Genomic DNA, 27,539 nt, shown 5'->3' on the forward strand with positions numbered 1-27,539 from the left:
AATAGTGTCACAGCCAGGGGTCTGGCTGCTCCTGGGGACTCCCATTGAAAACCTGGGCTGATGGAGACTGATGGAGGCAGGAAACAGGCAGAGCATCTCTGGTCACAGGCTTGCCAAGCTGGTGAAGAAGGCATTAAATTGAAGTTTCTGAGAGAGAGAATCCTCAATCTATTCCACTCCTACGCATTTGATGCCAGCACCAGCAAGGGATGCCCAGAGCCTGGAGAGGGATTGCAAATCAGCAAGAGAGAACCCGAAGTGCTGTGCAAGGGAATTCCAGCCATTCCTGCTGGAATGCTCCATCAAGGCCCAACTTCAACACCTTCCTGCAAATCATTTAGCATGATAAGGAGCAGTAGGAGACATGTGCAGGGCTGTGATCTTACCGGCATCAGGTATGTGGTAGGATGGCTCCTATGACTGGAGTGTTGCAGTGGAAGGATACAGGTCCTTCAGGAAGAACAGGCAGGGAATAGGAGAAAGGGGTGTTGCCCTCTGTGTTCATGACCACATGGAGTGTTTGGAGCTGTACTGGGGCTGGATGAGGCGTTTATGGGTCAGGATTAAAGGGAGGGCAAGGACAAGTGACATTATAGTGGGGGTCTAAGGCCACCCAACCAGGGGATGAGACCCAAGCAGATGAGACCCTCTACAGACAGAGAGGAGCTGCCTCATATTCACAAGCCCTGGTCCTCATGGAGGACCTCAACTACCCCAATATCCATTGAAGGGATAACACAGCAGGGCATGAGCAATCCAGGAGATTGTTGGACTAGATGGATAACTTGCTTCTCCAAGTGACAGAGGAGTAAATGAGGAGTTGCCATGTGGACCTTCTTTCCACCAAGGAGAGGCTGGTGGGGAATGTGAATCTCAAGGGCAGCCTTGGCTGCAGTGACCAGTGGACTTCAAGCTCCTCAGGCCAGTGAGGAGGTGCACAGCAAGCTCACTAACCTGGACATCAGGAGGGCACTCCTTGGCCTCTTCAGGGATCTTCTGGGTAGAGAATCATGGGAAAAAGCCCTGAAAGGAAAAGTGACCCAAGAAAGCTGGTTAATATTCAAGGATCACCTCTTGCAAGGTCAGGAGCGATGCAACAAAGAGGAAGTCAGGCAAAAACATCAGGAAAGAGACCTGCATGGATGAACAAGGAGCTCCTGGACAAACTCAAACGCAAAAAGGAAACCTATGCTTCCCCCACAGAAAAAGGGGGAAAGCAAGGACAGATAGCCCGAGAGGAGGACAGAGAACTTGTCCAAGCAGCCAGGGATCAGGTTAGGAAAGCTAAAGCCCTGATAGAATTCTATCTGGCCAGGGACAATAAGGACAACAATAAAAAGCTTCTACACGTACATTGGTGAAAACGTGAACCCTCTCCAGAAAGAGGGTTCCTGGGGGAAGGCTGAGGTACTCAATGACATTTTTGCTTCCATCTTCACCAGCAAGTTCTTCAGCCAACTGAGGCCTAAGTTTGCACGAGCCCCTTTGCTGAGGTGGCAAAGGCAGGGACTCTGAGAATAAAGAACCACCCACCATAGGGGAAGATGAAGTTCCAAACCAGCTAAGGAACCTGAGGGTCCACAAGTCCATGGAACCTTATGACAAAATATGGAAAATAAGGTGACTGGTGACAGCCCATATGGTATCATTAAGGGCAAACCCGACAAATGTCCTCCTATGACAGGACAGTGCTGGTGGATAAGAGAAGAGTGATTGATACCATCTACCTGGACTTGTGCAGAGCATTCAACACTGTCTTAGATGACATCCTTGTCTTGAAACTGGAGAGGCATGGATTTGATGGATGGACCACGTGGTGGATAAGGAACTGGCTGGATGGTCACACTCAAGAGTTGCTGTCAACAGTTGGATGTCCAAGTGGAGACCAGTGATGAGTGCTGCTCCTCAGGGGTCGGTACTGGGACTGGCGCTGTTTGACACCTTTGTTGGCAGCATCAGGCAGGATCAGGGTTACCCTCAGCAAGTTTTTCAATGACACCAAGCTCTGTGGTGCAGCTGACACACTGGAGAGAAGGGATGCCATCCACAGGGACTTTGAAAGGTTTTTCAAAGCAGTGGGCCCACACAAACCTCATGAAGTCCAACAAAGCCAAGAAAAGGTCCTGCACATGAGTCAGGGCAATCCCAAGCACAAAGGCTGGTTGGAGAATGGATTGAGAGCAGCCTTGGGGAAAAGGACTTGGGGGTGTTGATTGATGAGATGCTCACTATGACCAGGCAATGTGTTTTTATAGCCCAACAAGCCAACTGTATCCCAGGCTACATCAAAAGCAGCATGTGCAGCAGGTCAAGGAGGGGCTTCCCCCCATCTACTCTGTTCTTGTGAGACCCATCAGCTCTGGGGTCCCCAGCATAAGGAGTTCATGGACTTGTTGTACTGAGTAGTCCAGATGAGGGTCACAAAGACCATCTGAGCACCTCTCCTATAAAGACAGGCTGAGAGAGCTGGGCTGTTCAGCCTGGAGGAAAGAAGGCTCTGGGGAGACCTTAGAGCAGCCTTTCAGTACCTAAAGGGAGCCTACAGGAAAGCTGCACAGGGAGTTTTTTACAGGGGCATGTAATGTTAGGGCAAGAGGAATGGCTTTAAACTGAAAGAAGGCAGGTTTAGGTTAGATGTTAAGAAATTCTTTACTGTGAAGGTGGTGAGGTACTGGAGCAGGTTGCCCAGAGAAGTTGTGGATGCCACATCCCTGGCAGTGTTCAGGTCCAGGTTGGATGGGAATTTGAGCAACCTGTTTTAGTGAAGGTGCCCCTGCCCACAGTGGAGGACCAGGCAGGGGGGAAGGGAGTTGGAACTACATGACCTCCAAGTTCCCTTCCAACACAAACCATTCTATGATGTTACTATTCTACTCTATGAATTCAGTCTAAAATCCTGTTTAGCCTATTTTTAACTCATAAAAGAAACTACGATTGTACAAGACTGTATGTTTTAACATTACTAATATGTTGGTGGTGATGGAAAGTAAATGTGTCAGATGAACACTCTTGATTGCCATCAGTCTATACAGCTTATCTTGTATCAAATTTATCTCCATTGTGCTAAAGGTAAGAGAAGTTAAGACTAATAAAACAAATTCTCTTCTTATTAAGACAAGACAATACATTTTACAAGACTTCAAATGTTGAATCTCAAGTCCTCTATTGAGTTACTAAATGTTTGCTTCCAAACCAAGATATTGGCTTTGTTAGTGCCAACATCATTCTAACACTTGTCATTTGACAGCAAGCTCAGTAACCTGGGAGCCTGTTTCCCTCCTCCCTTCTATATATTGTTTGTGCTTCCTGCTTGGATCAAGTGGTTGTACGCTAACAGCCACTATAAAAGTAGCAGTTCAAGTACATTTTACCATCCCAGGACGCTGTAACACAGGATGGTTAGTCTAAAAAACACAGAGGATGAAGTGTAAGGCCATTTGCACTAAGAAGTTGCCAAATGGAACCAAATGCAAACTGGCAACTCAGAAAGAAGTACCAGAACTACAACTCTTATCCAGCTTGATATGTTTTCTGAAAGGGGAGAGTACCAATTATAGTCTTCAGCATAAATAACACACTTTAAAAACTACCAATAAAGGGAATTGCCAATTTAAAAGTTAGTTGTTGATTGTACAAAGAACAAGCCAATGGACTTCTCACTCTTTGCCTCCTTGTTTTCCTCAGGAGTCCATTACCTTTCACAAAGAAAATTTTAGCTATCAAACTTGTCCATAAATTTTGCCGCTGAGTGTGAAACCATCCAGTTAGCATATACACTATCATTTGCATATCTTGAAAACACAGAGTTAGTGCCATCGAATCTTGTGAGTGGAACGGGGCTCTCCTCAGGCCAGTTCGGGTATGACATGCCTAAAAATGAAAACAGATAATTTTTTCTGCACTGAAGAACCATAACTTCATGTGCAGACAGTAAGGCCCTTGGCAAAACTCCCTTCAATACTTTTAAGCCAGTCCACTGGATTTTGTCCCAAATCAATTCATATAAATCATGTTTTGAAATCCCTGAAGCAGAAATTCAGATGCAGGCAAAAATCCTGTATAAATTAAAGTGCTTACTCAATAAAAAATTGTGTGCATGCATGCACATGTGCATAATAAAAAGCTAAGAATTGTTCTTCTCATAAGCCTCCAACTTTCCATAATTTTGTATTTTAACAATCGTGTAGCAATATATTGCTTTGCAAGAGAGAGTTCTTGCTGTGCAGGAAATGCTCCAAGAATTAATAAACCTATTTGGGACAGGATCCAAAGTCCATTTCAGTGACAGAGATTTACTTTAATGGGCGCTTTTCCTTTGGCTTCAGTGAGGTTCTGGGGACACTTTCACACCCCCAGCAGGGATCCCCTGCTTAGTTTCAGGAAATCGCAGGAGCTCAACTGAGTAAAGTCCAACAAAGTGCTGAGCACTCCTGTCTTGATTCAGCACTTAAAGTTGCATTTCAGGCTGTAATTATTCACATTGAGTGTAGTAACTGTTTCTGTGATCACCAAAATGGATGCAGAGTGCTTAGCACCATGTTGATTCAGCTGTGCAAGCACAGAACCATAGCAGGGTTGAGATTTTCAAAAACAGAAATCTGATTCTGTTGCTTATTAAGCATTCAGCATCTGCCATCAACCTTGTGGCAACTTTTTTCTGCTACTTTATTCTTTTAACAATCTGACTACTGAGTGCCCCAAAATCAACATGAGTTGAGAAAACCAAATGAAGAAAATAATAGCTAAGGTACAGATCAAAAATAGACCCAAAGCCATGTATTAATGGCAACTTTTAAACTAAAACATCCAACTTTTCAAAAGTCATACTGTTTGAAGAATGAAAAAAGTATCTGTGATGTTAGTAAGTATCTAAAACCATGTAGAATATTTAATCAGAAGACAAAATATAGGAGTTTTGGCAAGAACCATTTTTACTGTCCATCTCACCATCACAATATGAAAGCATATGTTCTTTTTAAAAACACTTGCTACATCATTCAGTCGAGGTTTAGTACTAACATGTTCATAACAAATCAAAGGACGTGAAAACAGGTGATATTTTCAAAATGCCCATTGTTAATTAAGTATTCAAAGGATTTTACATGTCAGTTTAGTCTGTATATAATATTTATATACAGTATTTCTAGCTTCTGTATATAATAATCTGTTTTCATCCTATGATACATTAAATACATTTCAGCTTATAGATCCAAAATGTACTAATAGCAGCTGAAATTTAGACATCCTTCTTAATAAATGAAAAATGTTGCAGATGAGTCCCATCACTGAGTTATGGCAAAAAACAGTATTAACAAAAAAGAAAGTCTATTGCTTAAATTAGAGGTGCAGAATCTAACATATTTTAAATGTTCTTAGCTTCCCCCAACAGGATAGTTGAATTAGATACTCATTAGCATTTTATATTTCCCCTGAGAATACTTCCCTGATCTTTTTTTTTTTGCTTTTACTGTATGATATCTAGTCATTTTACTTATTTTCACATCCTTTTAAAATGTTTATTTTAGACACAGCTGCAAAATGACTAAAGGATGATCCTGATGCAAACTTTGACATTTACCAAAAGAAAAAAACAAACAAACAAACAAAAACAAAAAACCCAAAAGAAGCTTCCAAGCAAATTTTGATTGGCTTCATTCAGACAAGAAAACACTGTAATGGGGTTACAGAGTCTGAGAACAGTGCAGAAGAAAAATCAACTTTTTTTTTTTTTTGTGTGTGTGTTGCTAGAATCTAGTAAATGCATGTGAAATTCTACCATAGAGTTTGTTTTCAATCCATGTGGAAGGGAGGGTTCGAGGGAGGGGAGCATTATTACAGTCCACGAGAGGTGTCTCCTCTTCTGAGAGCCCGTCATCGTACAGCAGGGAGTCAGAGGGCGTGGAAGCTGCCAGGTCTAAGTAGTCCTGAGAAATGAATGCACAAAAAGCTCTGTTAATGCTGCTTGGGTAAAAAAGGGTAAATGTGCACCTGCTTTCTTTACAGCAAGGAACTACACAGACCCACTGCACTGATCTTTCTCTAGAACCTGAGGAGGCTCTGCTTTCCAGCAGCCACAGCATCTCTGGAAGAATCTGATTTGCCTGAACACTGCCCTTCCTAGAGACATATGAATATTTCCTCTGCTTAATTCTGCACATCAGCATAACACTCAACAAATTGAAAAGCTCTCCTTGAAGTTTGACCTTCAGCTTCTGATCCATATGTATGCCTGAAATATATATATATATGGAGATACATATGCATGCTTAAAGGACAAGGTAGTCAGATCTCATAATAATTTTTTTTAAAGCTATTACATAACAGTGCATAAAATATCCGTGTAAATATTGCCAAATAAAGCTTTGGTTGCTGTTCTAAAACTAGATATTTAGGTCACGGATAAGAATGCATTGGTTTTTATTTATGTTGCTGAATTGCTTTGATAAAAAAAAAAAAAAAAAAAAAAAAAAGAACGTGAAGCATTTTCGACTAATTTAAAATACATTAAATACTACATTCTTCTAGTTCTCTCTAACATTATTTATTCAGGAGTCAAATTTAGGAGTAACTTTTCACAATAGTTTCTAAATTATTACTATTATTTAGAGAAAATAGACAGGTTAAGGATAATCCATCCACAGTTTGGGTTGAAGTCACCAAAGCTATTAGAAGAGGCAGTACTGCTTTCAAAAAGCTGCATGCATGTGGAAGGAACTAGATATGTAAATGCTTCACGATTACTTTGCTTTAAAATAAAATTAAGACGTAATTATTTATGTACATTCAAACTCAGAAGACCACAAAAACTTTCAAAATCCATGCTTTCCACACTTACCCTACTCTTCACCATCATCTTCTCTAGCTCCTTGCTGATCTCAGTAAATGTTGGTCTTTTATCAGGCTCTTGCTTCCAACAGCGCAACATGAGGTTGTACCTGGGGACCATCACAGGGAGAAAGAGAACCCCAAACTGTTAGAAATGGGTCAGGCTTCTGCTCTTATGATTTACAGTATTGAACTGAACTGTGCCACAAAGGCCATCCACAAGTACATCAATCCCTGCTGTGAGTTCTGTTAAATGTTCCCTGGAATTAACAACGTCCACTCACAACAATGGGCTTTTATTTTCAAGAGCCTCCATGAGTTTAAATGATGATGATGCACTTGGCTGTCCTTGAAGGATTGTAGTCATAAGTTTCACTTTCTCAAGGGACCACCTCAGGTGTAGGGCAGCATGCCAGATTTCTAATTCACTTTGTATATGACACTGAAGAAATTTGTGTATCAACCTGAAAAACTCTGCTGTTATAACCAAAAAGCAGAATTTCGTTTTTCATTTGTTCAAATTCTTAAGTTTCTGGGAAGTTTTCTTCGAAGCAAAGGCTAGCCTTAGACAATCTGCAAAAACTAATGTTCTTTTGATTACTTCTATTATTGCCCTTTTGATTAAACCTATATTTATTCTCTCTTTAACTGCCTTCTATAACATAGAGGATGGAAAGGAAAGGGAACAGAATTAAAGTTTTATAGTTGAGTGACTCTCAGACAGACATTGGCAAGTTCTGGAAGTGTAACCCTCCAACCTGTGCCATTCATGTCATTTTTCTAGCTCAGCTGTTCTCAGGACTGAGTGATCTGTCCACATCTAATGGTGGAAATAGTGGGCTATGAGAATTATAGGAAGCTACTGAAAAGCACTGCATTTTATGACTTCATCCATGATCCCTCTTGTACTTGACTGCGTGTAGGAGAGAATGCAGTTTGAGAAAAATGGTCATTAAAGTGGACTTTCACAAGCTGTCAGAAGAATTTCTGAGTAAAACAGAAGAAAATCTGCAAGAAGTCAGAAAATCATGATCTAGCTTCAATTAAAAAAAATCCCAGAAACTCAGATGTGGTCCGCTTGCCTAAACTAATAATTATCAATGACATAACATGTTTGCAGAATTAGTATTCCTCACTGAAATGAAACAAATAAAAATTTAGTATTATACATTTCTTTCTTAGACAGTATTTGCCAATCATTCTTGTAAACTTCTACACTGCCTAAATCTGGAAATACTTAATGTTTTCCTCTGTGTGTTAAAAAATTATTATTTATACTATTATTTATTAAAAGCTTTTTTTTTTTTTCTCAGCCCAGATGTGGTCAAAGCATCCTTCCAACTGAAAATCGGTCAAAAGAGTGGTCACAATGATTAAAGCTTGGGAACTTTCAGAAAACCACAACCACGATCAAATTTGCAGGCTGAACATAAAATCATGCCTCATCTCCAAATGCCCATGGAACATCACAGACAAAAGATATTTCACATTGACTGTGTTTTAATAAATCAGCCAACAAATTATGAACTGTCTCCAAATCCATGGGCTTATCAAATCACACAATTTTTTTATCTTCAAGGGTGTAGATTTCTGGGCCAAGGTATCAGTTTTCTTCTGGAATGCCATGACAACTAACAGACAATGTCAGTGCATGGAATATCTGCTTCATTTGCAGAAAGTACTATGACATTTTCTTGACTATTTCAGCTACCACTGTGTTTTATGGAAGTTTCCTCCTTCCCCCACCCTCAGAAGTTTTGAATGTAGAAACTCTTTTTAATTGTTTGGAAAGCATGTTATTCAATACCCTACAAATGGTTTGGATATAGCTGTAGGCATTCTCTGGGCAATTTTTTCCCCTCACTTATTCACTAATTTCATGACATTCTTTAAAGCACAACATATTACAACTGTATCTCTAAGAAATACAGACTAGTATTTATGAGGTATTTATTTAAACCTTTTTTTTCAAGTGTATTTATTAATGTTTTCTGAATCTAATCAGATCAAGAGTTACTTACATTTCTTCACTGCAGTTTTCTGGTCTCTCCATCCTATAGCCTGTTTTTAGGAGGTTAAAGAGTCTTTCAGGAGCAATACCTGGGTAAGGATTGCCTCCTAAAGTAACAATCTCCCATAGCAGAACTCCAAATGACCATCTGAAAAAGACAAAATAGACAAAATGAGCTTTGATACAGAGTGGTAGGATTCAGGAACATTTACACAACAAATCTCCTCCTAGCATTTTCAGAACCCAACAAAATTCAAGATCCCTCAAGCCAGAGGAGCTGTACAGATGCAAATAGGGCCATCCTTGTTCCCAAATACTGCTCGTGGAGAAGGTTAGCAACCAACACAGTACAGAAAACATTTTTTATTCATTGACGAAAGCTAAATATACCCTGGGAAGGTCCATCTTCCCTAGACAGCAGAAGGAGAAGTCCTTTCTCTGGTGGCCCAGCCCAAAGACTTGCTCCTCTCTGCTGCACAGTGCTCCTTCAGCAGTCTAACCTCCCTAATTAGCCCTTGTATTCAGAATTAACTCTACATTAAATTTACAGAGTTACCACAGGGCTGGTTTGCTGTCTCGACTATGAGACAATGCAATGTGTTTATTTCAATCATAAGTTACACCTTTGATTTCAGCTGGTCCATTTTTGGCTCATTTTTAGGCCATTTCAGTGATTCAGGACTTAATTTTCTTCTTAGAGCTGATGAAAGAAGAGGGAAAGAATTTCCTCTGGAAATACCAAACGCTTAAAATGAACTTTGACACAGAACAGAAGAAACCATTTTCTGAAATGAACAGAAGAAAGAGTGGATTTTTAAACCTATTTTACTGCTGAGCTCAAACAAAAAGCTCTTGCACCATGGGTGAGAAATATTTAGATAAATTAGTCCATTTCTGGAGAGCAAGCCAGGAAAAAAGAGGCAAAAATGTTTTCCTTTTCTTAGTGAAAGGCTTTTTGAGACACAAAGAAGCTACAAATCACTCTGAATCTGCTCAACTGACAACTGACAAAATCTGGATGTTGGAAAGGAAGGAAACCAGCCAACACTGGAAACCAGCTGCTCAATGGGATGCATCTGGAAGCAAAATTGCACACAATTTATGAAAAATGCTAGCTTTGGGCAATTTCTCTGTAAACTCCATTTTTAAGAAAAATTTTAGGAAGTGTTAGACACCTACTTCCAAACCAAACAGCCGTGTCTAATTCCCTATGAAAATTCCATCTCAAAATGTTAGCCAAATCCCTCACCTCCTGTCTGACTCCCTTCCACCTGTGCTTCTCACATCTTAAAGAACAACAGTAACCCCAAAGGTACAGCAATAAAACTTCCCAAATTGTCAGAGAACTCAAAGTGACTCTCACATAGTCCCAAAGTAGTATGCTGCCATTCTTCTCCCTAATGCCATTCACTGAATTAATTTTTAATCATCCTGCACACTCTTGAAAGCTTATGAATATTTACAGCATTTTCATATACTTTATTAATATTTCTCATACCCTTTTTGAAGCCAAGTATGCTCTGCCATCAGGTTACAATTCTGTCCCATGATTAATTCAAATAAACTTTGGAGCACGGCAGGTTTTATTTTTAAAATCCACTTCTGCTTAAGAGGAATTTTACAGAATATGGAAAGAGGGATCAAATGAATGAATTCTTAACTGAAGTTGTTCAGTAAGTGAACATATTAGAATAGAATGCTGTAAAATGCTGCAGTACTTTATACAAATTAAGTACTATGTGAGGAGAAATGAGAGATGAAGAACTTCCCACTGGGTTATTGCTGAATAAAAACATGATCACAAAAAGCCAGGAAAGAAAAGTACGTGAAGAGGAAGATAGGAGATTAGCTTTCCACTGATGTCAACGACCTCTGAATCAAAAATGAGGTTTCTCTAAATGCTGGCAAGTGGTACTGTTTTAAGCTCTGCTAACCACTAACTACACAGAACAGCTTGAGAAGGAAGAGGGTGGAAAACAGAAACACAGAATATCAGAAAAAAAAAAGCATATTGGAACGGTTGTAGAGTAATATGTTCACCTAAAATATAACTGCATCACCACAAACACCAAAGAATATCCATAAAATAGTATCTTTAGTGAGTGAGTGCAATGATCTAAAAATATCAATCAATGCTGCAAAAGGAGGAGTACTTCATTGATCAGTCTGCTGCTTCTGCTGCTGAAATGCCACTGTGGAATCTGGTGCTGCAGAGGATTTTCTCTGCAACTCTCTCTGTGTGTCTCGGTTCTGCTCTGCAGGAAACTGCTCTTGCTAAATTAGGAGCTGCTATACAGCACTCCTGGATTATTTCATGTACCATGACTCAGGCAAAGGTGAGCCAGCAGTGAGACAAAGGCATAGTGTAAGCACAGCAGACACCTGGACTCTTCCTGGCACTGCACAAGGCTGTGCTCCCAGCACAGTGGGCAATAAACACAGCTCTACATGGAGATCCTAATCCAGCCCTGGGAAGGAGGGAAGTGACACAGCACCACATGGTGCTGCCCAGGGCTCTGAGCTGGCTTGCTTGATGCCAGCTGGGCAATCTCTGCATGGCGTTGGATCCCATGGACAGGAAACAGGCTCCTGGGCTTACTTAATAGCAGCCCATCAGGAAAAGGAAATGGGAGGAATGCTATTGGATCCAGATGATCAATCAGCAAACAAAGAAGAGGCAGTTACATGAAAACACAATCTGTTCTGGCCCCAAACCATAGTGACAAAACCGTTTTGCAGAAAATGAAGGAATTGAAAATTTGCTAAGAAGGTTTTTAAAGGAATTTTAATAATTCTTTGGGAAAAGTCATTTTAGAGAAGTAAGTCAGCACAACGATTGCTCTGAGGAGGAGAAAAAGGGACCCAGAAAAACCTGTAAGCTGACCTAAGTAAAAGTGACATTCTCTCAAGAATTATCGCAATTTTTTTCTTTTCTTACTCCAACAGAAACAAAGTAAAGTAAAATACTTTGGAAATTAATTTTGTAGGGAACTTTTAAGGCTTGCAAAATATTTTATTTCACTAAAACTACTCTGATCTGCAGAGAGCAGAGCAAAAAGTGTACAGTAATAATTTTAGAAGTACAAATCTAAAGGTGCCTATTTTGACATCCTGCTATTAACAAAGTGTTTTTCCCCTCAAAGTGCAATGCCACCCAAGTGGGTGTTTTACTCCATTTGAGTATAACAAAAACATTACTTCAGTCAGATGCCCTCTTTCAAGGCAAACTTAGAAGATATCAAGATGCTCCCTAGCAGAAAATCAGGCCTAAGTACTGCTGCTTTTACAGTTCTTTAGAGGTTTTTCTCCTAAATAAATAATCTTTAGCTTTAGAGTCTGCCTGGTGAGTAGTCACAAGCATCATTCACCCCAGAGAGAAAGAAATGGAAGTATCTGGTCCTGAATTTAAAACGTCTACAAACACTCCTCTGCCATGCTAATCAGACATGGAATAGCTCAGCTGTTGTTTTGCCTCCTCTTCATCACAGGTGGAGATTCCAGCACACCCATCTTCATGGTCTCTGTTTCCCTAATCATGGAAATAAGCTTGTATCTTGGCACTGAAACTGGACTGAGCTGACTGGAGTTCTCTCATTGATTTCAACAGGAGAGAGGTCAGGCATTAAATTCCCCTTCCTTTCTTCCACTCCTCACCTGCCACTGAGTGTTACAGTGATGAACAGAACTGAGTTCAGGTAGGAACATTATCTGCAGCAAACTCTACTAATCAATCATGTCACATAAACACATCCTACCCTTGTTAATTTCAACAGGAATTATGTACATAACTACCTCTGATAACCTTTTATTTAGATTTAATTCAACAGCAAAAAATCCTAGGTATCATTGCCAGTTTATGGTGCTATCCAGGCTTCTCTCATGTTTTTTTCCAAGAGTAATGGCTTTGGCTCATGTACCTTGCTGTGCTTCCTCCCCCAGCTCCACAAACAAGCACACAAACCAGAAAACATTTCAGAATTTACACTTACACATCACTTTGTGTTGTGTAGATATGGTCAAATAGGGACTCTATGGCCATCCATTTCACAGGGATTCGACCCTAGGAGGTAAGAAAAGCCGTGATGGTCAGAAAAATAAGTCTCCAAGTTAAAAAACAAGGTATTTGTCTTCAAAATGGCAAAACACACTCTGTCCATACTACAGCACTTGCTAATGCACTTATGATTTGGCATTTCATAAGAAAAACAGTGAGGAGATAATTGTAAGAGTTTTTTAAAAAACTAGTTCATGTCTTTTCACACACTTCAGCAACCTAATTATGTGAAATAAGCTGGTGTGGCTTTTTGCAGATGGTCATCAGTTTAAGTCAGATAAACAGCTCTTCTCTGAACAAAGAGCTTTGAAAACGTGAAGATGCAAAAATTATGAGGAATGATGATTAAAGAGTAAGAGCTATCTCATTTATGATGCATAAATAGAAGCACCTTTGGTTTCAGAACTGAACCTGGACAGTCATATTTGGTTCCTAATTTCTAAGTGGAATCCACAAGTTGCTATTTTTCACTGGCAGAAATTCACTGAGAAAATCTGAGAATTCTGCCCCAAACATTCATGAAAATCTAGGTTTGCAAAATTTCCAAGATGTTTCATAACCTTCACAGTATGATTAGCATTCATATGCCTTACTTCTCATTCTCATGAAATCCATATATATCTGTGCAGAAAGGATTTCAGTAGGATTGGAAACTACTTCTTCCTTCTCAAATCCTTCTTTTCCCTGTCTCCCCACCCAAGCAGACAGATGCTTGTTAGGCTCTGAATAATACTCCACTGATAAGCATCTCAGAAGTGAAAAGCAAATATCCACTCAGTACATCATGCCACACCAAATGAAACTAAACTGCAAAACTGCCTTAATGTAGATGAATTACTCTTAAAATACAGAGCAACTGGTATAAATCAATGTAAAAACACATCCATCAGAAGACAGCTAAATGAACATGGCAATGCCCTTTTACATAAGATCATGTCTTTTAGAAGTTCTTTTTTCTTCTTCACAACTCGTTTTGACTTATGCAACATTCCCACAAACTGGCCTTTAAAAACAGGGAAAGCTAAACTAAAAATTCACAGTATTTATGGAAATCTTCTCATAAAATGTTAAAATTTTCACACGGAAAAAAATTCTGTTGGCAACTCTTTCATATAAAGACATAGAGGGAACTGAACTACCACTGCTCATTTGACACAGTCAGTGGGAAGGTGTGCTCATGAACATCACAGTCTAGCCCAGGAGTGACTTGTGGAAGTTGTGTGGATCTTGCTAAAAACTGTCTATATCTTTTTCAACTCTTAGGTAATTTTACTTTACATTTTTACTTGTAAGTAGGAAGAGAGAAAGAAAAAAAAGATGGGGGGGGGGGGGTTGTTTGTGTTTGCATGTAGTTTGATGAAAAACTGGATAAATAAGGAGTGGAACAAGAGGACTGGATAAATGAGAAGTGGAAAAGATAATAGTTACTTAAAGATGATATATATTTTACATACATACATATATTATATATGTATTTCTATCCTACTGGTTAAGCTCATGATTTTGCTTCATTGGCTATTTTTATGAACTTAAGATAATTATTTTAAGGAAATAAAAATGACATTCTCCTTTTCATCTATGCTCAACTCCCACAGCCTAAATTCATTTCCTTGATCAGGCAATAATTTCCACTACTGCTTTTCACACCCACTGTACCTTGCTTCTCTTTACATAGGAATCTTCTTCATACACATCCCGGGAGAGGCCAAAATCAGAAATCTTCATTTTGCGCCCTTCTGCCACCAACACGTTCCTGGCTGCTAAATCCCGATGCACCAGCTTTTGGGAGGAAACAACAGGAATGTTTATGCTTCTTGTGCAGGAACCAGCAGCTCCACACGCTGCAATCCCCACTGCCCTGCCCTACCTTCATCTCTGCAAGGTACTGCATCCCCCGGGATATCTGCCAGGCAAAGGAGATCAGGTCTCCCATGGTTAAGGCTCTCTCATCAGGGTTATCCAGGTAACTGGAATTTCTGTTGCCCTCACTGCCCACGTAGCTCGGGCCCACTTTTCTGCTTTCCCTGAGGAAACTGCGCAAGGAGCCGTATTTGGCGTATTCCACAATTAAATACAGTGGGCCTGAAATGAACAAACATACAGGTCAGTAAACAATTAATAGATAACCATTTTAGGGTTGTGTTTTTTTTTTTTTTTCAAACAGGTCTCTTCTAACCAGCACGTTGTTTTGAGCTGTCAGAGGCTCCAGACACCTCTGCCCTTTATGTAAAAAGCACTGAGTCAGCCACGAAATAAGAGTATTTTTAGCAAAGAGAATGAGTTTCAGGCTAAATCAAAGCAGAATGCTGGCTCTTGCCTATAATCCCTCATCTAGATTATCTGAGACTAAAAAAACAACCTTCATACAAATTGCATATATGAAACAGCCTTAGAGAAAATTTAAAATAAAAATAATCTTCTTGAGCTTGTGATACTGAGCTCAAGTCATCTGCTAATTCCAGCACTGTGTTTAAGGTGCCTGTTGAGAGCACTTAGAAACATTCTGGCATTGCAATCCAATAATTTCTCCTCCCCATTACCCACATGAATAATACCTACTCAGTGCTGTAATGCTAAATACATTTGTCTGCTGTATCAAAGCCCTCCCACCCCATACACTAATGAATTAACTTGATATTTAGTAAAAGCCTCTGACTCAGAAACATTTCACTTCCTTTGGGATGAAAAATACATTGTACTGCAAAGAAAAAAAATCTAACCCGCCCCACTGGTTCATTACCTTACTAAGACTCAGAGATGACTCACTCCTGAATTACATTCTCTGTCTACAACTAAAAGTGACAATTGCAACAGAACTGGGAGGGCAAAGAAGGCAGCAGGCCTTTGCCCAAGGTTGCAGAATCCATGCTGTGATTTTAGGCTGCACAACTGCAGATGCAAAAGGAAGAGAATGCTGCCGTGCCACTTCAAATGCACTTTAAAACGAGCAATTCCTATGCACAAAATTTGCCTCATTGGTAATTTATAATATGTGTGTCTGGAGATTCTTCCCCTTGAAACTTATTTGTTGATGACTGTGCCTTTTAGAAACCATTTGATAACCAGATGGAGACAATGGTTTTATGACAGTGAAGGAAAACTGACTATCCACCTAACTATCCACTTGTATTTGTCTATATATGGCTGTAGTTGCCTATTTACATTGTTTTAATATAAATAATAACAACAATAATGAAAACCAATTAAACTTGAAATATAACCCATATTTGAAAACACTGATTATTCCTGTAATATAGAAATACATATTGATTGGAAGAGAACTCGTAGGAGACAGGTTAATTAAAAATAGCTTCAGAATCAAAAGTGCATTGAGAAAAACCACAGGAAGAATGCTTAGTTACACTGAATTGGTATTTCCCTTTGCTTTCAACTACTATTTTTTTCAATATAGCCCTCTTTTTTCAGCCAACAGCAAATTTAAAAGGTGCTCAGCAATTACTAAATTAAGCAGTAGTTGAAATCCATCAATGAACTGCATTGTTTCTGTTCTGGATGGTTTCATCTTAATAATTATCTTTTAGCATTTACCATCTTGACTGCAGGCTCCATAAAGTTTGATGACATGAGGATGGTTGACTTGTTTCAGAAGGTTGAACTCTGACAGGAGATCTCTCAGCTCACTCTGGGAAGCATTTTCTGCAGAAAGTGACCAAACACACAGTTTTGGTTAGGAAAACATCACTCAGGAGTTTATGTAGAGTCTGAAGTATGAGATCCACCATCTCTCCTGGAGTTAGCAAGAAGTTGGAAAACTCCATATTTCCCCACAGGAGAGAACTTTTCCCATCTCTGGTGTCCTGCAGTCATTCACATCAGAACCAAGTGATGGCTTGGTAGCAGCCTGCCCTAAGCATTGCTCTGTCCTGATACAAATGACTGCAGAACAAGGAGGTCAGGCAAGAATCAGGAGCAGAGTCTGTAATGTCTTAAAGCTGTCATGAAATTATTATAGACCTTTTCTAGTGTTCTAAAGCAACTTCTTAATACAATAAAAGCTTCAGAAGCATATGAAAGCCAAAATCTCACAAAGAAAAAGACTCACTCACTCCTTCTCCTAAATATATTTTCCAATAGAGTAAAAATCCATTAACGTACTGGCTTACTCTTGTGCATACATAGAGTTCAGACTGATCTAAATGGGGGGACATGTATGCAGACTTCACTTGATGTCAGTGGAGAATCATGCGGCAACATATGGCCCCAAGAGGCTTTCTTGGCCTTTCAAGTGTTCTGCCTTTTTGCAGAATTCTTCAGACTGACAAGCTTCCTCTTTGAGTGCACTGGGGCTTGAAGGAGATCCCTAGGTCAGAAATAACCCTCCTTCTTCCTCATCCTTAATCTCTCTGACACACAGAACGTGCCTGGATAGTTCCTCCAGTGTCATTACTGGGCATTGACAAGGATGTGTTCATCCTGATTTAAGGATAATAAAAACAAGTTTGTGTTCTGCTCTTTGGTACTGTACTGTATGTTTTTCCCATAAAGACTGTGAGCACCAAAGGATGTATTTGCCTAGTCATGTGTGACCAGTTTGCCCTCCTTATAAAAATAGTTATTCTGTTCTACTGTTATGTTTGTATCTGCCTTATATTATATCATCATCTGAATCTGCACTCAGAGTAGAGAATCTTCTATCACAGGGAGCACAATATCAGCTGGTCCCTCACTACTGATAAAGACTACAAAAAGTTATGTAAAACAAAAATTGTCAACTTAATGCCTATAGGAAAAGTCCTATTTTTGTCGTTCTGGGGCTGTGTGATGTGAACAAACAGAATAGAGCAAAGTTCCCCATGTACCATGCCTGTTGGTTTGCTGAAAAAAACTAACTTCAAATGGAGACATTTAGCTCTAAAACTTTATGCCAATTGTTTCAACAAATTGTGAATAATTTGTATTTATGTATCGGTTGGTGTTTTCTCCTTTAATTTTATTGTAATGAGGGCATTCATACCAAGCAGGAGGTCAAATTTAATACATACGAGAAAAGTTCCTTTAAACTTCCATCCATATTTCCCAAGACTATTTTGGCTCAGATAATTGCTCTCTGTTCCCTCCCCAGTACCTAATGCCAAGTTGTCACAGCAGGGAGAGTCCTGCCCTGGTCTGTTCTTAAGCAAACTTTGCCCATTTACCCACCTGAGGCAGGAGATCTCTTTTATTCAATAAGAGGCTTCCCCATTAACACAGTGGTGTGCCCACCATGGTCCTTAAAGATCAGTCAGTGTGTAACAGACCCAAACACTTGGACAAATGACCTACTCTGCATCTGGTACAGAGAAAGCGTGGTGGTGTTGGCCTGATCCAAAATAACTGTCCTTTGTCCTTCCTGGCTGCACTGCAAAGGGCACTGAGAGCTAATGCACTGGTCCTTCAGTTGTCATGTGTGAGCAGTGAAGTTAAGCAAATAATAACCACATAAATATTTGAAGAATGACAAATGTTCTCCACAGTGAAGTTGGAAAATGGAATTTCAGGTGACTACCTGTAATTTCATTTACATTACAGAGGGATTCATTAGAGCCTGAAGCATTACTATAAATGTCAGATCAATTTATTAAAATAAGGTACTTAAAATAAAGGTTTACTCCTTCGCATTGTCAATTCTTTCCTTCACAACAGCTAGGGAAAACTGAATATCAAACCATCTGCAGGGAAAAGCAACATTTTTACCACTTTGTCTTGGAACCTGAACTCAGTCACACGCTCATGAAAATGTGCTAGAAAAAGTAGTGTCACTAAGGGCACAAATAAACTTGAGATGAAATAGTAATTATTGTACTGACCACATAATACAGTATAGATCATTACTGGAGTATTACAAGTAATATTTAATTAATCTTCACTTCTGAAAAATCTTAGTTCCAAGACTTCCTCCATATCACCTACTGGGCACTGAACCTCTTACAATGAAGGCAGGCACTGCAAAATGCATTTATTTCTTGGGTAAAGTGGAGGGATATGGAGCATCTTTCCTCTCAAGGAGCAGCAAATGTGCTTTGAATGTAACAGAAATGATAATAACAAGTATAACGTTTTCCTGTAATGACATGCTTTTACTTATGAGCAGCAGTGAATGGTTCAGTGCATCTCATATTATAATCTTAACATTATCAAGGCATTCTTTGTTTCCCCCAGGTTTAAAGTCTTAGGGAAAACTGGAGACAGCAGGAGACAGCACTGGGTTATTCAAGCCATTTTGAAAGAGCTCCTACTGATTGAAAAGCAGATCAGAAAGGGAAAAACTAGACAGAATTCTCAATCAGAAGATTAAGTTAACAGGTCTGTTCTGTCTCTTCACATGATTATAACATGATTTATTTAAAAGGCTTTGTCCAAGGAAACTTGATAGAGGAAAAGAATCAGAAAGATTTAACAAACCCTTGCAACATTTCCATCAATGCCAAACAAAACTGAATACATTTGCTATGTTAAGACAGAGGCTCCTTGCACATCATGATTTAGAATTACTTACTTGGATCAATGTGATGCTAACTGCTCAAGTCACAAATCTGCAGATTGTGACTGTCAGAATATATCAGAATGCTGGAAGAAGGAGAGGCTGTGACTCTGCTGGGTTTTTAGCTGACCTTTTTCTTTCACACTAGCCCGTCTCAAAAATCCATTCAGAGGTCATCACAAACAGTTTGCAAACCAAGCCCTGACAGGAAGGTACCTTTTAACATTTTCACTGCCACAGTGGTGTAGCCAGCCCTTCCCTTGAGCCGGAATGCTGTCGCCTTGACGACCTTTCCAAATTCTCCTTCTCCAAGAGTCTTGCCCAGAACCAGGTTCTTCCGAGGGAATTCCCACTTGGGATCTTCCTGCAGGAGAGAACAGAAATCCTGTGAGGTGATGCAAGGAAAGGAGTGGCTATTCCTCAGGTGCACTGCAGTGTGCAGTGTTTGGCTGGTCTTTTGATTAACATCAGTGTGTTCTTATTTTTGGATATTGAGGTATTTTGCAAATGTATTTTCCCTTACCTGGGAACAACTCCTTCAAAACAGGCTGTACATGAAGTCTATGGATAATGGATTATATTTACTGGGAAACTGGGTACAAATGAAAAATGAAGTGATAGAGGATAAATGGTTGCTTTCAGAATAACTATGAATATGTGACTTTCATGGAGAAGTAAATCAGTTTTACTCATAGAATAAGGCTTTCTCTTAAGGACTGATCAGAGACAGAAATCATTCTCTTACGTAATTATCTGAATAAAAGCAGAGTGACCTCCCATCACGGGGGGAGTCACATCATGTCCGAGCTGCTGTGAACACCTTGGCTGGACACAGAGAATTGTAAGATAAGAATTAATAAACAACGCAAGAAACCCAGAAAACCAAAACCTTGAGACTCCAATTCATTCTCGCGCCAAGCACAGACCCAAAACCTTCAGAGGGCGAGGGCAGAAAAACACCCACCAGAACCACCAGCCTGAAATCTTGGGTCAGAGAGACACCAAACCCTGAGAAAGGCTGACACCAAAACAGAGCACGCACGATGCCATGGGGCTTACTGGGATTTTGAAGGCATCCACAGACACCTGGTTCTCCATGGAGTCCAGGGACGGGCGGCGCACGTTGCTGGAGGAGTAGCTGATGGGGTAAGCCTGGGCTGGGCGCCGGAAGGTCATCTCTGCCGAGGCGATGGGCGCCTTCGGGGAGTTCTTGTGGTAACGGTGGATGCAGTACAGGGACACCAGCACCGAGAGGACAAAGCACAGCCCCACTGCCCCCGTGATCACCGTCTTGCACACCCCGTCGCACAGTTGCTCTGCAGATCAAAATGAGCTGCTCAGAATTTTTCCCTGTGGTGTCTTACTGTTGCAGTGTGCGTTTTGGGTTTTCTAAAGTTTTGTATGATTTTTTGTTATTAAGTTTCTGTAATGGTTCATTTCTACCCCCACCCCCCCTTTTCTTAATCACTGTCATTAAGCCACACAATAGGCCTGGCTCCCCCCACTGCGTCTCTTTAATAGCCCTGGCCCAGTCCATTGTATCCCTATTGTATCTTATTTATGGACACTCCCTGGTTCTTGATAGCCCTGGCTGAACCAGGTGGCTCAGCCAAGACTTCAGGTATCTCCACACCCTTTTACCCCTAAATGGCAATGCCAAATCCCCCTGTAACTAAATCACTCCCCCTCATTTCCATCAGTAACACCCCTGTTCATAAGGGCAAGTAAGAGCCAAAACTGACACTCACACACTGAGCACCCCTGGGCCATCTCCCTGAATAAACACCTTCTTTACCACCCATGTGAGCTGCTCCTTCTTCCAAGCAAAGTCACATCTCTGTCTGAAATCTGGACCCAAAAGACTAACTCATTTATATGGTATCTGAAGAGCAGAGCTGGCCAGAAAGACAAGCTCGGAAGGACCATATCTTACCTCTGCATAATAATCCAGTTTTAAGGATGCAAACTATTTCATGCTTATGTTTGTTACTAGCCAAAATAAAAACAATCTAAAATATCTGTTATCTGTTTCAAACAACTGCACAAAGCTTTTCTGTTTAAACGAAGGTCAAGGTAAAAAGTGATGCACTCCTCCTCCTAACAGCGTGGGTGATGGTTATCTCTGACATTTTGGAGGTGAGATTTTTCAGAAATTATCAGGAAGCTGGAATTATTTGAAAGCAACAGAAATCATTATTCTCCTAGCTGCCTCTGCAAATATCAGGTAAGTCTCACTGAAATGCAAATGCTGCTGGAAATCGAAGGATGACCGACTTGTTTGTCAAGTAGTAATGAATAAAAAAGAATCCTTAGCCAAGGCTATAAATAACCCACTCTGGAAATTTTCGGGCTCCATAGCAGGCGTCAAGGTGCCAGTTCCTCACTAGTTTTGTATTAGCGCTCTCTGACCAAAGATATGATTTATTAACCTGGCCACAAGTGTAGACTGTTCTATATGTACACATGATATATACAGAGAAAAAGACTACTATGAGAACAGCATATAAACTCACCTTTGATATCATCTTTCTCACAATAACAGTTCTGTCTTGGGAAGCAGTAACAAATCCCATGTCCTGACTTAATTCCAAGATTTCCAATGCCCTTCCCATGGCCACCAATAATGTTTCCACCTAATCAAATACAGACAACAGGTTAAGATTCTTACATGTAGGTAAAGGGAAAAGTTTTCCATGGGTTTATCCCAGTATGAATCCGAAATCTGACCTGGGAGCATAGTGCAGGGATAACAAGGACTCCTGAGGGAGATGGAAGACTCTAAATTGTGAAATTTCTGAGATCCTGAAATGGGGGGACCTTGCACTGTTTAAACATTAGTCCTCATTAGCAATTACTGAATTCTGTTCTTCCTTCTGATGCCAATTTCCCCTTACCCTGGAAAAGTCAGCCTACTGTTCTAGGTATCATTTGTTCCACTGTCAAATAGAGGTATCAACACTTAACCACCTTTGCAAAATGCTACAGGAAAGTCCAGTCAAAGCATTAAGAGTAAATGCCAGGTGCAAGTGTTAAAAAAATGAATATCACTATCTAAAAATGCATTATTTAATATTAGGAAAAGAAAAGCAGAAACTCATACTCTTGATTTCAAGTAGTTCTTCATGCAGACTAGATGCATGTCCAAGTAAATAATTTTTTCTGTATACGTTATAAAAATGACAATGAGTAGTGACATTTTTATCTCTAAACTGCCTTAACCACAAACAACATTTTACAGACAGCTCAAGTGGTTAATTTTGGAAGAGACTCTGCTGAGTCACTGCCCTCTGAGCTGACACTTGAAAGCATTGGTGTTCCCAAAAATCCCTCATTATCCACCCTGCCTCTGCCCAGCCAACTTCCTCCATCATGAAGAGTGATGAAATAAAGTTTCCATTTGCCACAGAAAATCAAATGGAATTATCTATATCTGCCTATATTTGAAGACCTGGAAGAAGAGGGAAGCAGGGAATGAGCCAGTCTTCTCTAACCTGTTCCTGAGCAGTTTCTTACTACATGAAAGTCTCTTGCTCAGAATGTAATTAGGTTGCCTCATTTTGATAGGCACAGCCACATCACCAGCTGCTTCAGCTGAATGCCCTTGAATGTAATATTCATAATGTTAAAAAGCAATTTTGGGACTCAAGGACATAGCCATCATAATGACAAATGAATTACAAAAATAAGCATTTTCACAACTGTCTGTACTTAAAGAATATCCTTGATCTTAACACATCTTGGCCTATTTATTGTTTGCCATTCCCAAAGAAACATCCCCTGCCAGTAAAAGCTGATAAAATGATTCTCCTGCAGCTCTGATCTCCCAGAACACATTCATTTTTTTTGTCTGTAAGTATACTGCTTTTGGCACCAGCCCAGGTTCTCAATTGTGTCAAGTCATGTACACAATTATTCAACTCAGGCGTTAAAAGGGCATGCAGAACATCCTGAAAACTTGTCTTACTCGCCCACTTATTATCCAGTAAGACAATATTTCTTTCAGGCTTCCGTTGAGCAAAACATTTGATGTTGCATATGTTGTACATATTTTAGCATAGCAGCCCCTGGCACAAATATTTCCACTTCCAAAATGACTAATTATTGCAATTATTACCAATACAGAATTCTTTTCAGATGATTAGAGAAGTTACTTGCATTTCCTTCAAGCATTGCTACCACTTAAGGGATTGTTTTTGTTCACTCTGATGAAATAATTATCTTTCTGATAACACTAATTTACAATATACAATCCATTCTTGCATGTAAGAAATACAAAGAAGTCTCTTTAGTAATTAATTTTATAGAAGAACATTGAGTCCCAGCCACTAAGAAAATGCTAGTTCCTCTAAGACTCCATTTTAAAATCTAAACTTGGAGTATATGATGTCAGAGTCAGAAGAAGCATTCCAGAAACATGCATGTCTTTATTCCTGAATTAGACTGTCAGACAAAAAGATCCACTTAAAAATTATCATCTCACAGAAGATGACAATTGCTCAAGAAAATTACACTGTTTTTTTCTACCCAGTGTATCTTCAGAGTGCATTGTGAACTTGCAGGTATTCACAGGTATGAGTGGAGTATAGAAATACATGCTCAAGTAAAAAGAACCAACATAAATTCATTTCAATTCTTCCTTCATAAATTCTGCTTATATGAGTCTCTGCCTGGATCTTCAGATAGGTAAAGCATTGGATCATTCTGATGGCCACCTGTCAAAAAAGGGCAGGTACATTACCCCAGATGATCTTTGTAAACACATTTATTTTAAATGGAAATCTTTTTCTTCTTAGTTATTTACCCAGAAGTTCAAACAGGCATGGTTCCTGTCACACTGTACTTGAGTTAGGAAGTGAGGCATTAATGTGCCTAGAACCTAGACCGACCTCTTCAGCAAAAAACCACTGTGAATGAACAGGGAGCAGAGTGGGAATTACTGTGAAAACCTCATCCTTCCATCAGTCAGCCTGGTTCAAAAAAGGTCAACATTAATTCCCATAACCTTAACTCGCTTCCATAATTTAAATGCAAGTGTGACAATGCAGAGACGCTGAGCTCGGAAAAGTATCTGCACTTGGGAAAGTGACATCTGAGAAGCAATCAGAGGTGAAACAGAAAAAAGCCCATCCTAAAACATTCCCTACTTGTGCAGTCCTGGGGGCACACAGCTGGGTCTCTGCCCTCCACCACATCACAGATGCCATCCGGACAGGTCTTGATGCTCGGGGTGCACGTGGAATAGTTTGTGGTGATCCCTGTTAACAGAGAAACAGCTGCACTAATACCACAGGGAAGGAAAGTTCATTGCATCTCCTCAGGGCACACTAACACTCCAAAGCACAGGTTATGGTGCCTTTTAAAATGAACATCCAGGACTACACAAACACCTGCTAAAGTAACAGGCAAGACAGATAAAGGCAACTGAAGAAGCAATTTTTTTTGCTATCTTTTCTGCTTTTGACAGCCCGCTGCTCATGTCACTTGCAGTTACTGTGAATACTGCCTGAAAAAGAGCTGGCTGACCACTCTGAGACTGAAGAGCAGCTTTCACAGCCGAGGATTTCTCCACACAATTTCACCCACTTGAATACAAGGGTTACAAGTGGTTGTAGAGAATGTATGACACTTACACAGTCTGAAGGGATCAAGCACCGACACAGAATTGTTGCTCTGCATGAGTCGAGAGCTGTCACCAGTCAGATCTGTGCTGCAGACCACAGGAAGAGACACTGCTTTGTGCTCACTGTCTGCTGGGTGCTCAGCACCTACTCCAGCCCTGCTGCAAGCTCAGTTCACTACCTGCTGGCTTGTGTATCATGTCCAGCATCACCAGGGACAAGATGAAGAATGGCCCTTCCAACTTCCCCTCATTTTCCTTTTTAGTGCATGCTTCATATGGGCATTATGATTATTATTTTTGATTATTATTTTTAGCCACAGCTTCTGTGAAGTTTACCATACCACGTTTTCCAGCCAGAATAAATCAGTTTGTAGCTATGGAAGTCAAATGCACCATTACAACCAAACAGAAATTTGACTTCACACAACATAAATGTACCTTTCCCACTCCCCTGTCTCCACTGGCATCTTCCTGTTAGCACTCCCAGGCCACCACACTCCTCACATTCAGCACGGTGCTTACTTATAGCACAAGAGTCAGGACAGTCCTCTTCTTTTTTTAAAACTGTTGGGAAAAATTCAAGACAAGGGAAATAGTAACAGTAGTAACCCAAAGAGCACCAGCTAGAAATGTGTGTTTTCAGACAATATGAGGCTTGTACAAAAAGAAAAGTCCACTGCATGCTTTTGTTTCTTTTTCTTTAACGCATTTACTCTTGGCATAGGATTTCTGATCTGATAAAATGTAACAGAGGTGCTTATCAGGTACATTTGTACTGTTTTGCATATAATGCAATATAGTTTGCAGACAAATGAGTATGTTTCCAGTGAAATCCTCCTCTGTGGGTATTACAGGATATTTCTAACTTCCTTCCCCATAAGGGTGGGTCATCACACGGCTCTTAAGAACTTGAATTCAGTGTGATTGCTACATGAATATTAAGAAAACTATTTAAAATTTTGTAGATAGGAGGGAGGAGAAAAATTAGTGAACAAACATACTTAGGCCATATAGTTCTTTCTTCAAACAGATAGATATACACAAACACATATACCTATAGACACTTCCGTATTTGTGAAATACAAAATAAAGGTCACACACACACTGAAGATTCTTCTAAATCAAAGGTCATCATGATCATTATGAATTGCACATAATATCCCACCTTTCTGTGCATTAGTTCCTCAAAGAAATAGCTACTACAGGAAGGTACAAATCAAAACTCAAAATCCAAACTCTTTGACCCCTATCTTGTAGGTCAAACTCAATTTCATTGTTAATGCCATCATTTTACAGGTCCCCCTGCAAATGCATCACCTCATACTGGTAATACTTGTCAAAAAATAAACGGTTCTGACTGGGGTACTTACGAGTCCCTTCCAGGACAACAGTGAGGAGGGTTTTGGTGTGTTTCCTGCTCTGCCTGTCTGTAGCTTGAACAGTGTATTGTATTTCCTTGCACTCGGGTCTGCGCAGCACAGAGGAATCGTTCACATAGAGAGTCCCAAATTTGTCCTCTCGGCCTTGCATTATGCTGACAGGATAGCAGCTGGAGTTGGGGGACAGCAGCTTGTAGGTGATGTTCACACCTCGGAATTTCATGCAGTTTTCAATGCAGATCTTCCCTATCTAGGCTCAAACACCAACAAAGAAATCACAGGCAGGAACAAAATGCGACAAAAAAAATATTTAGTGCTTCTCGAAAGTATCAGAAATAAAGTGGAGCATGCTGTACCCTGCCAAATTCAGTGTTTATTTGGGGTTTACAGATTTGTTGTTCTCCTCCAAATGCACTATGTAAATGCTTTAGATGTGATTTATTCTCAGTAAAAAAGAGATGTAAAGCATTACTGTTGTCTTCAGACTAGCAGTGGAAATGCAAAAAGCCTTGGCACAGATTCAGTGGTATTTGATGCCTACTGCTGATGGTCAGCAGTGCTCAGTGAGAACAAGACTCTGTGATTTGGGAAATTCTGAGCTCAATCTCTGCTCTGTTCCAGGCTGACCACTGAAAAAAACTTTCATCATCTTTGAGAAATCATAGAGCTCAGTGTGAACAAAGCTGAGACTCCCTTCAAATAACACAGAAATTGCTATTACATAATTTTTATAATATTACAGTCAAAGTTTCTGGCCAGAAGAGCTCTCTGAAAGCCTTAAAAGGAATAAGAACCTCATTGTTTCCCATTTGCAATTTTAAAACATTTTAGTCTAAAAATGAAAATATGCTGGTTTGTCATATTGTAACTTCCGTGTGCCAGAGTAGCTAGGCTAGAACACACCTCAGTCTAAAACACATCATCTAAGAAGCACAGGAATGTAAAGCCCCATCTCCTGTCCAGCTCCTACAGGAACTCATCCAAAGCTCACTTCGGTTTTTCCATTTACAAGAGTGGGATTTCGATCAGGCCCAGAGGCATTGGCTTTCTTTGCAGAGAAAACCACAATGTGAAGGGTGGGGTGTTATTGAAAGGAACTTGGTGATGGATTATTTTCAAATGCTGCAGTTAAGAAATGTTTCCAAGAAGCACCACTGCTGGTAAAAGCA

General features: G+C 40.0%; 1 protein-coding gene across 1 annotated transcript in view; it reads right to left on the reverse strand.

Annotated features, from left to right (window-relative positions):
• Positions 1 to 358: 358 nt before the first annotated feature.
• The window catches only part of RET (ret proto-oncogene), a 35,761-nt gene continuing 8,580 nt past the window's right edge, over positions 359 to 27,539 (reverse strand). Inside the window, exons 6-19 of the mRNA XM_083866059.1 lie at positions 26,362 to 26,620; positions 25,430 to 25,555; positions 24,516 to 24,626; positions 21,885 to 22,004; positions 20,431 to 20,687; positions 19,588 to 19,735; positions 16,440 to 16,547; positions 14,758 to 14,972; positions 14,547 to 14,669; positions 12,826 to 12,896; positions 8,847 to 8,984; positions 6,836 to 6,935; positions 5,777 to 5,924; positions 359 to 3,870 (exon numbers count right to left, since the gene is read on the reverse strand). Of these exons, the coding sequence (XP_083722185.1) occupies positions 3,713 to 3,870; positions 5,777 to 5,924; positions 6,836 to 6,935; positions 8,847 to 8,984; positions 12,826 to 12,896; positions 14,547 to 14,669; positions 14,758 to 14,972; positions 16,440 to 16,547; positions 19,588 to 19,735; positions 20,431 to 20,687; positions 21,885 to 22,004; positions 24,516 to 24,626; positions 25,430 to 25,555; positions 26,362 to 26,620 (2,082 nt within the window). The 3' untranslated portion in view covers positions 359 to 3,712. The remainder of the gene's footprint in view (positions 3,871 to 5,776; positions 5,925 to 6,835; positions 6,936 to 8,846; positions 8,985 to 12,825; positions 12,897 to 14,546; positions 14,670 to 14,757; positions 14,973 to 16,439; positions 16,548 to 19,587; positions 19,736 to 20,430; positions 20,688 to 21,884; positions 22,005 to 24,515; positions 24,627 to 25,429; positions 25,556 to 26,361; positions 26,621 to 27,539) is intronic.

This window comes from Zosterops lateralis, assembly GCF_965231275.1.
Source record: "Zosterops lateralis genome assembly, chromosome: 8".
NCBI classification, from domain to species: domain Eukaryota; kingdom Metazoa; phylum Chordata; class Aves; order Passeriformes; family Zosteropidae; genus Zosterops; species Zosterops lateralis.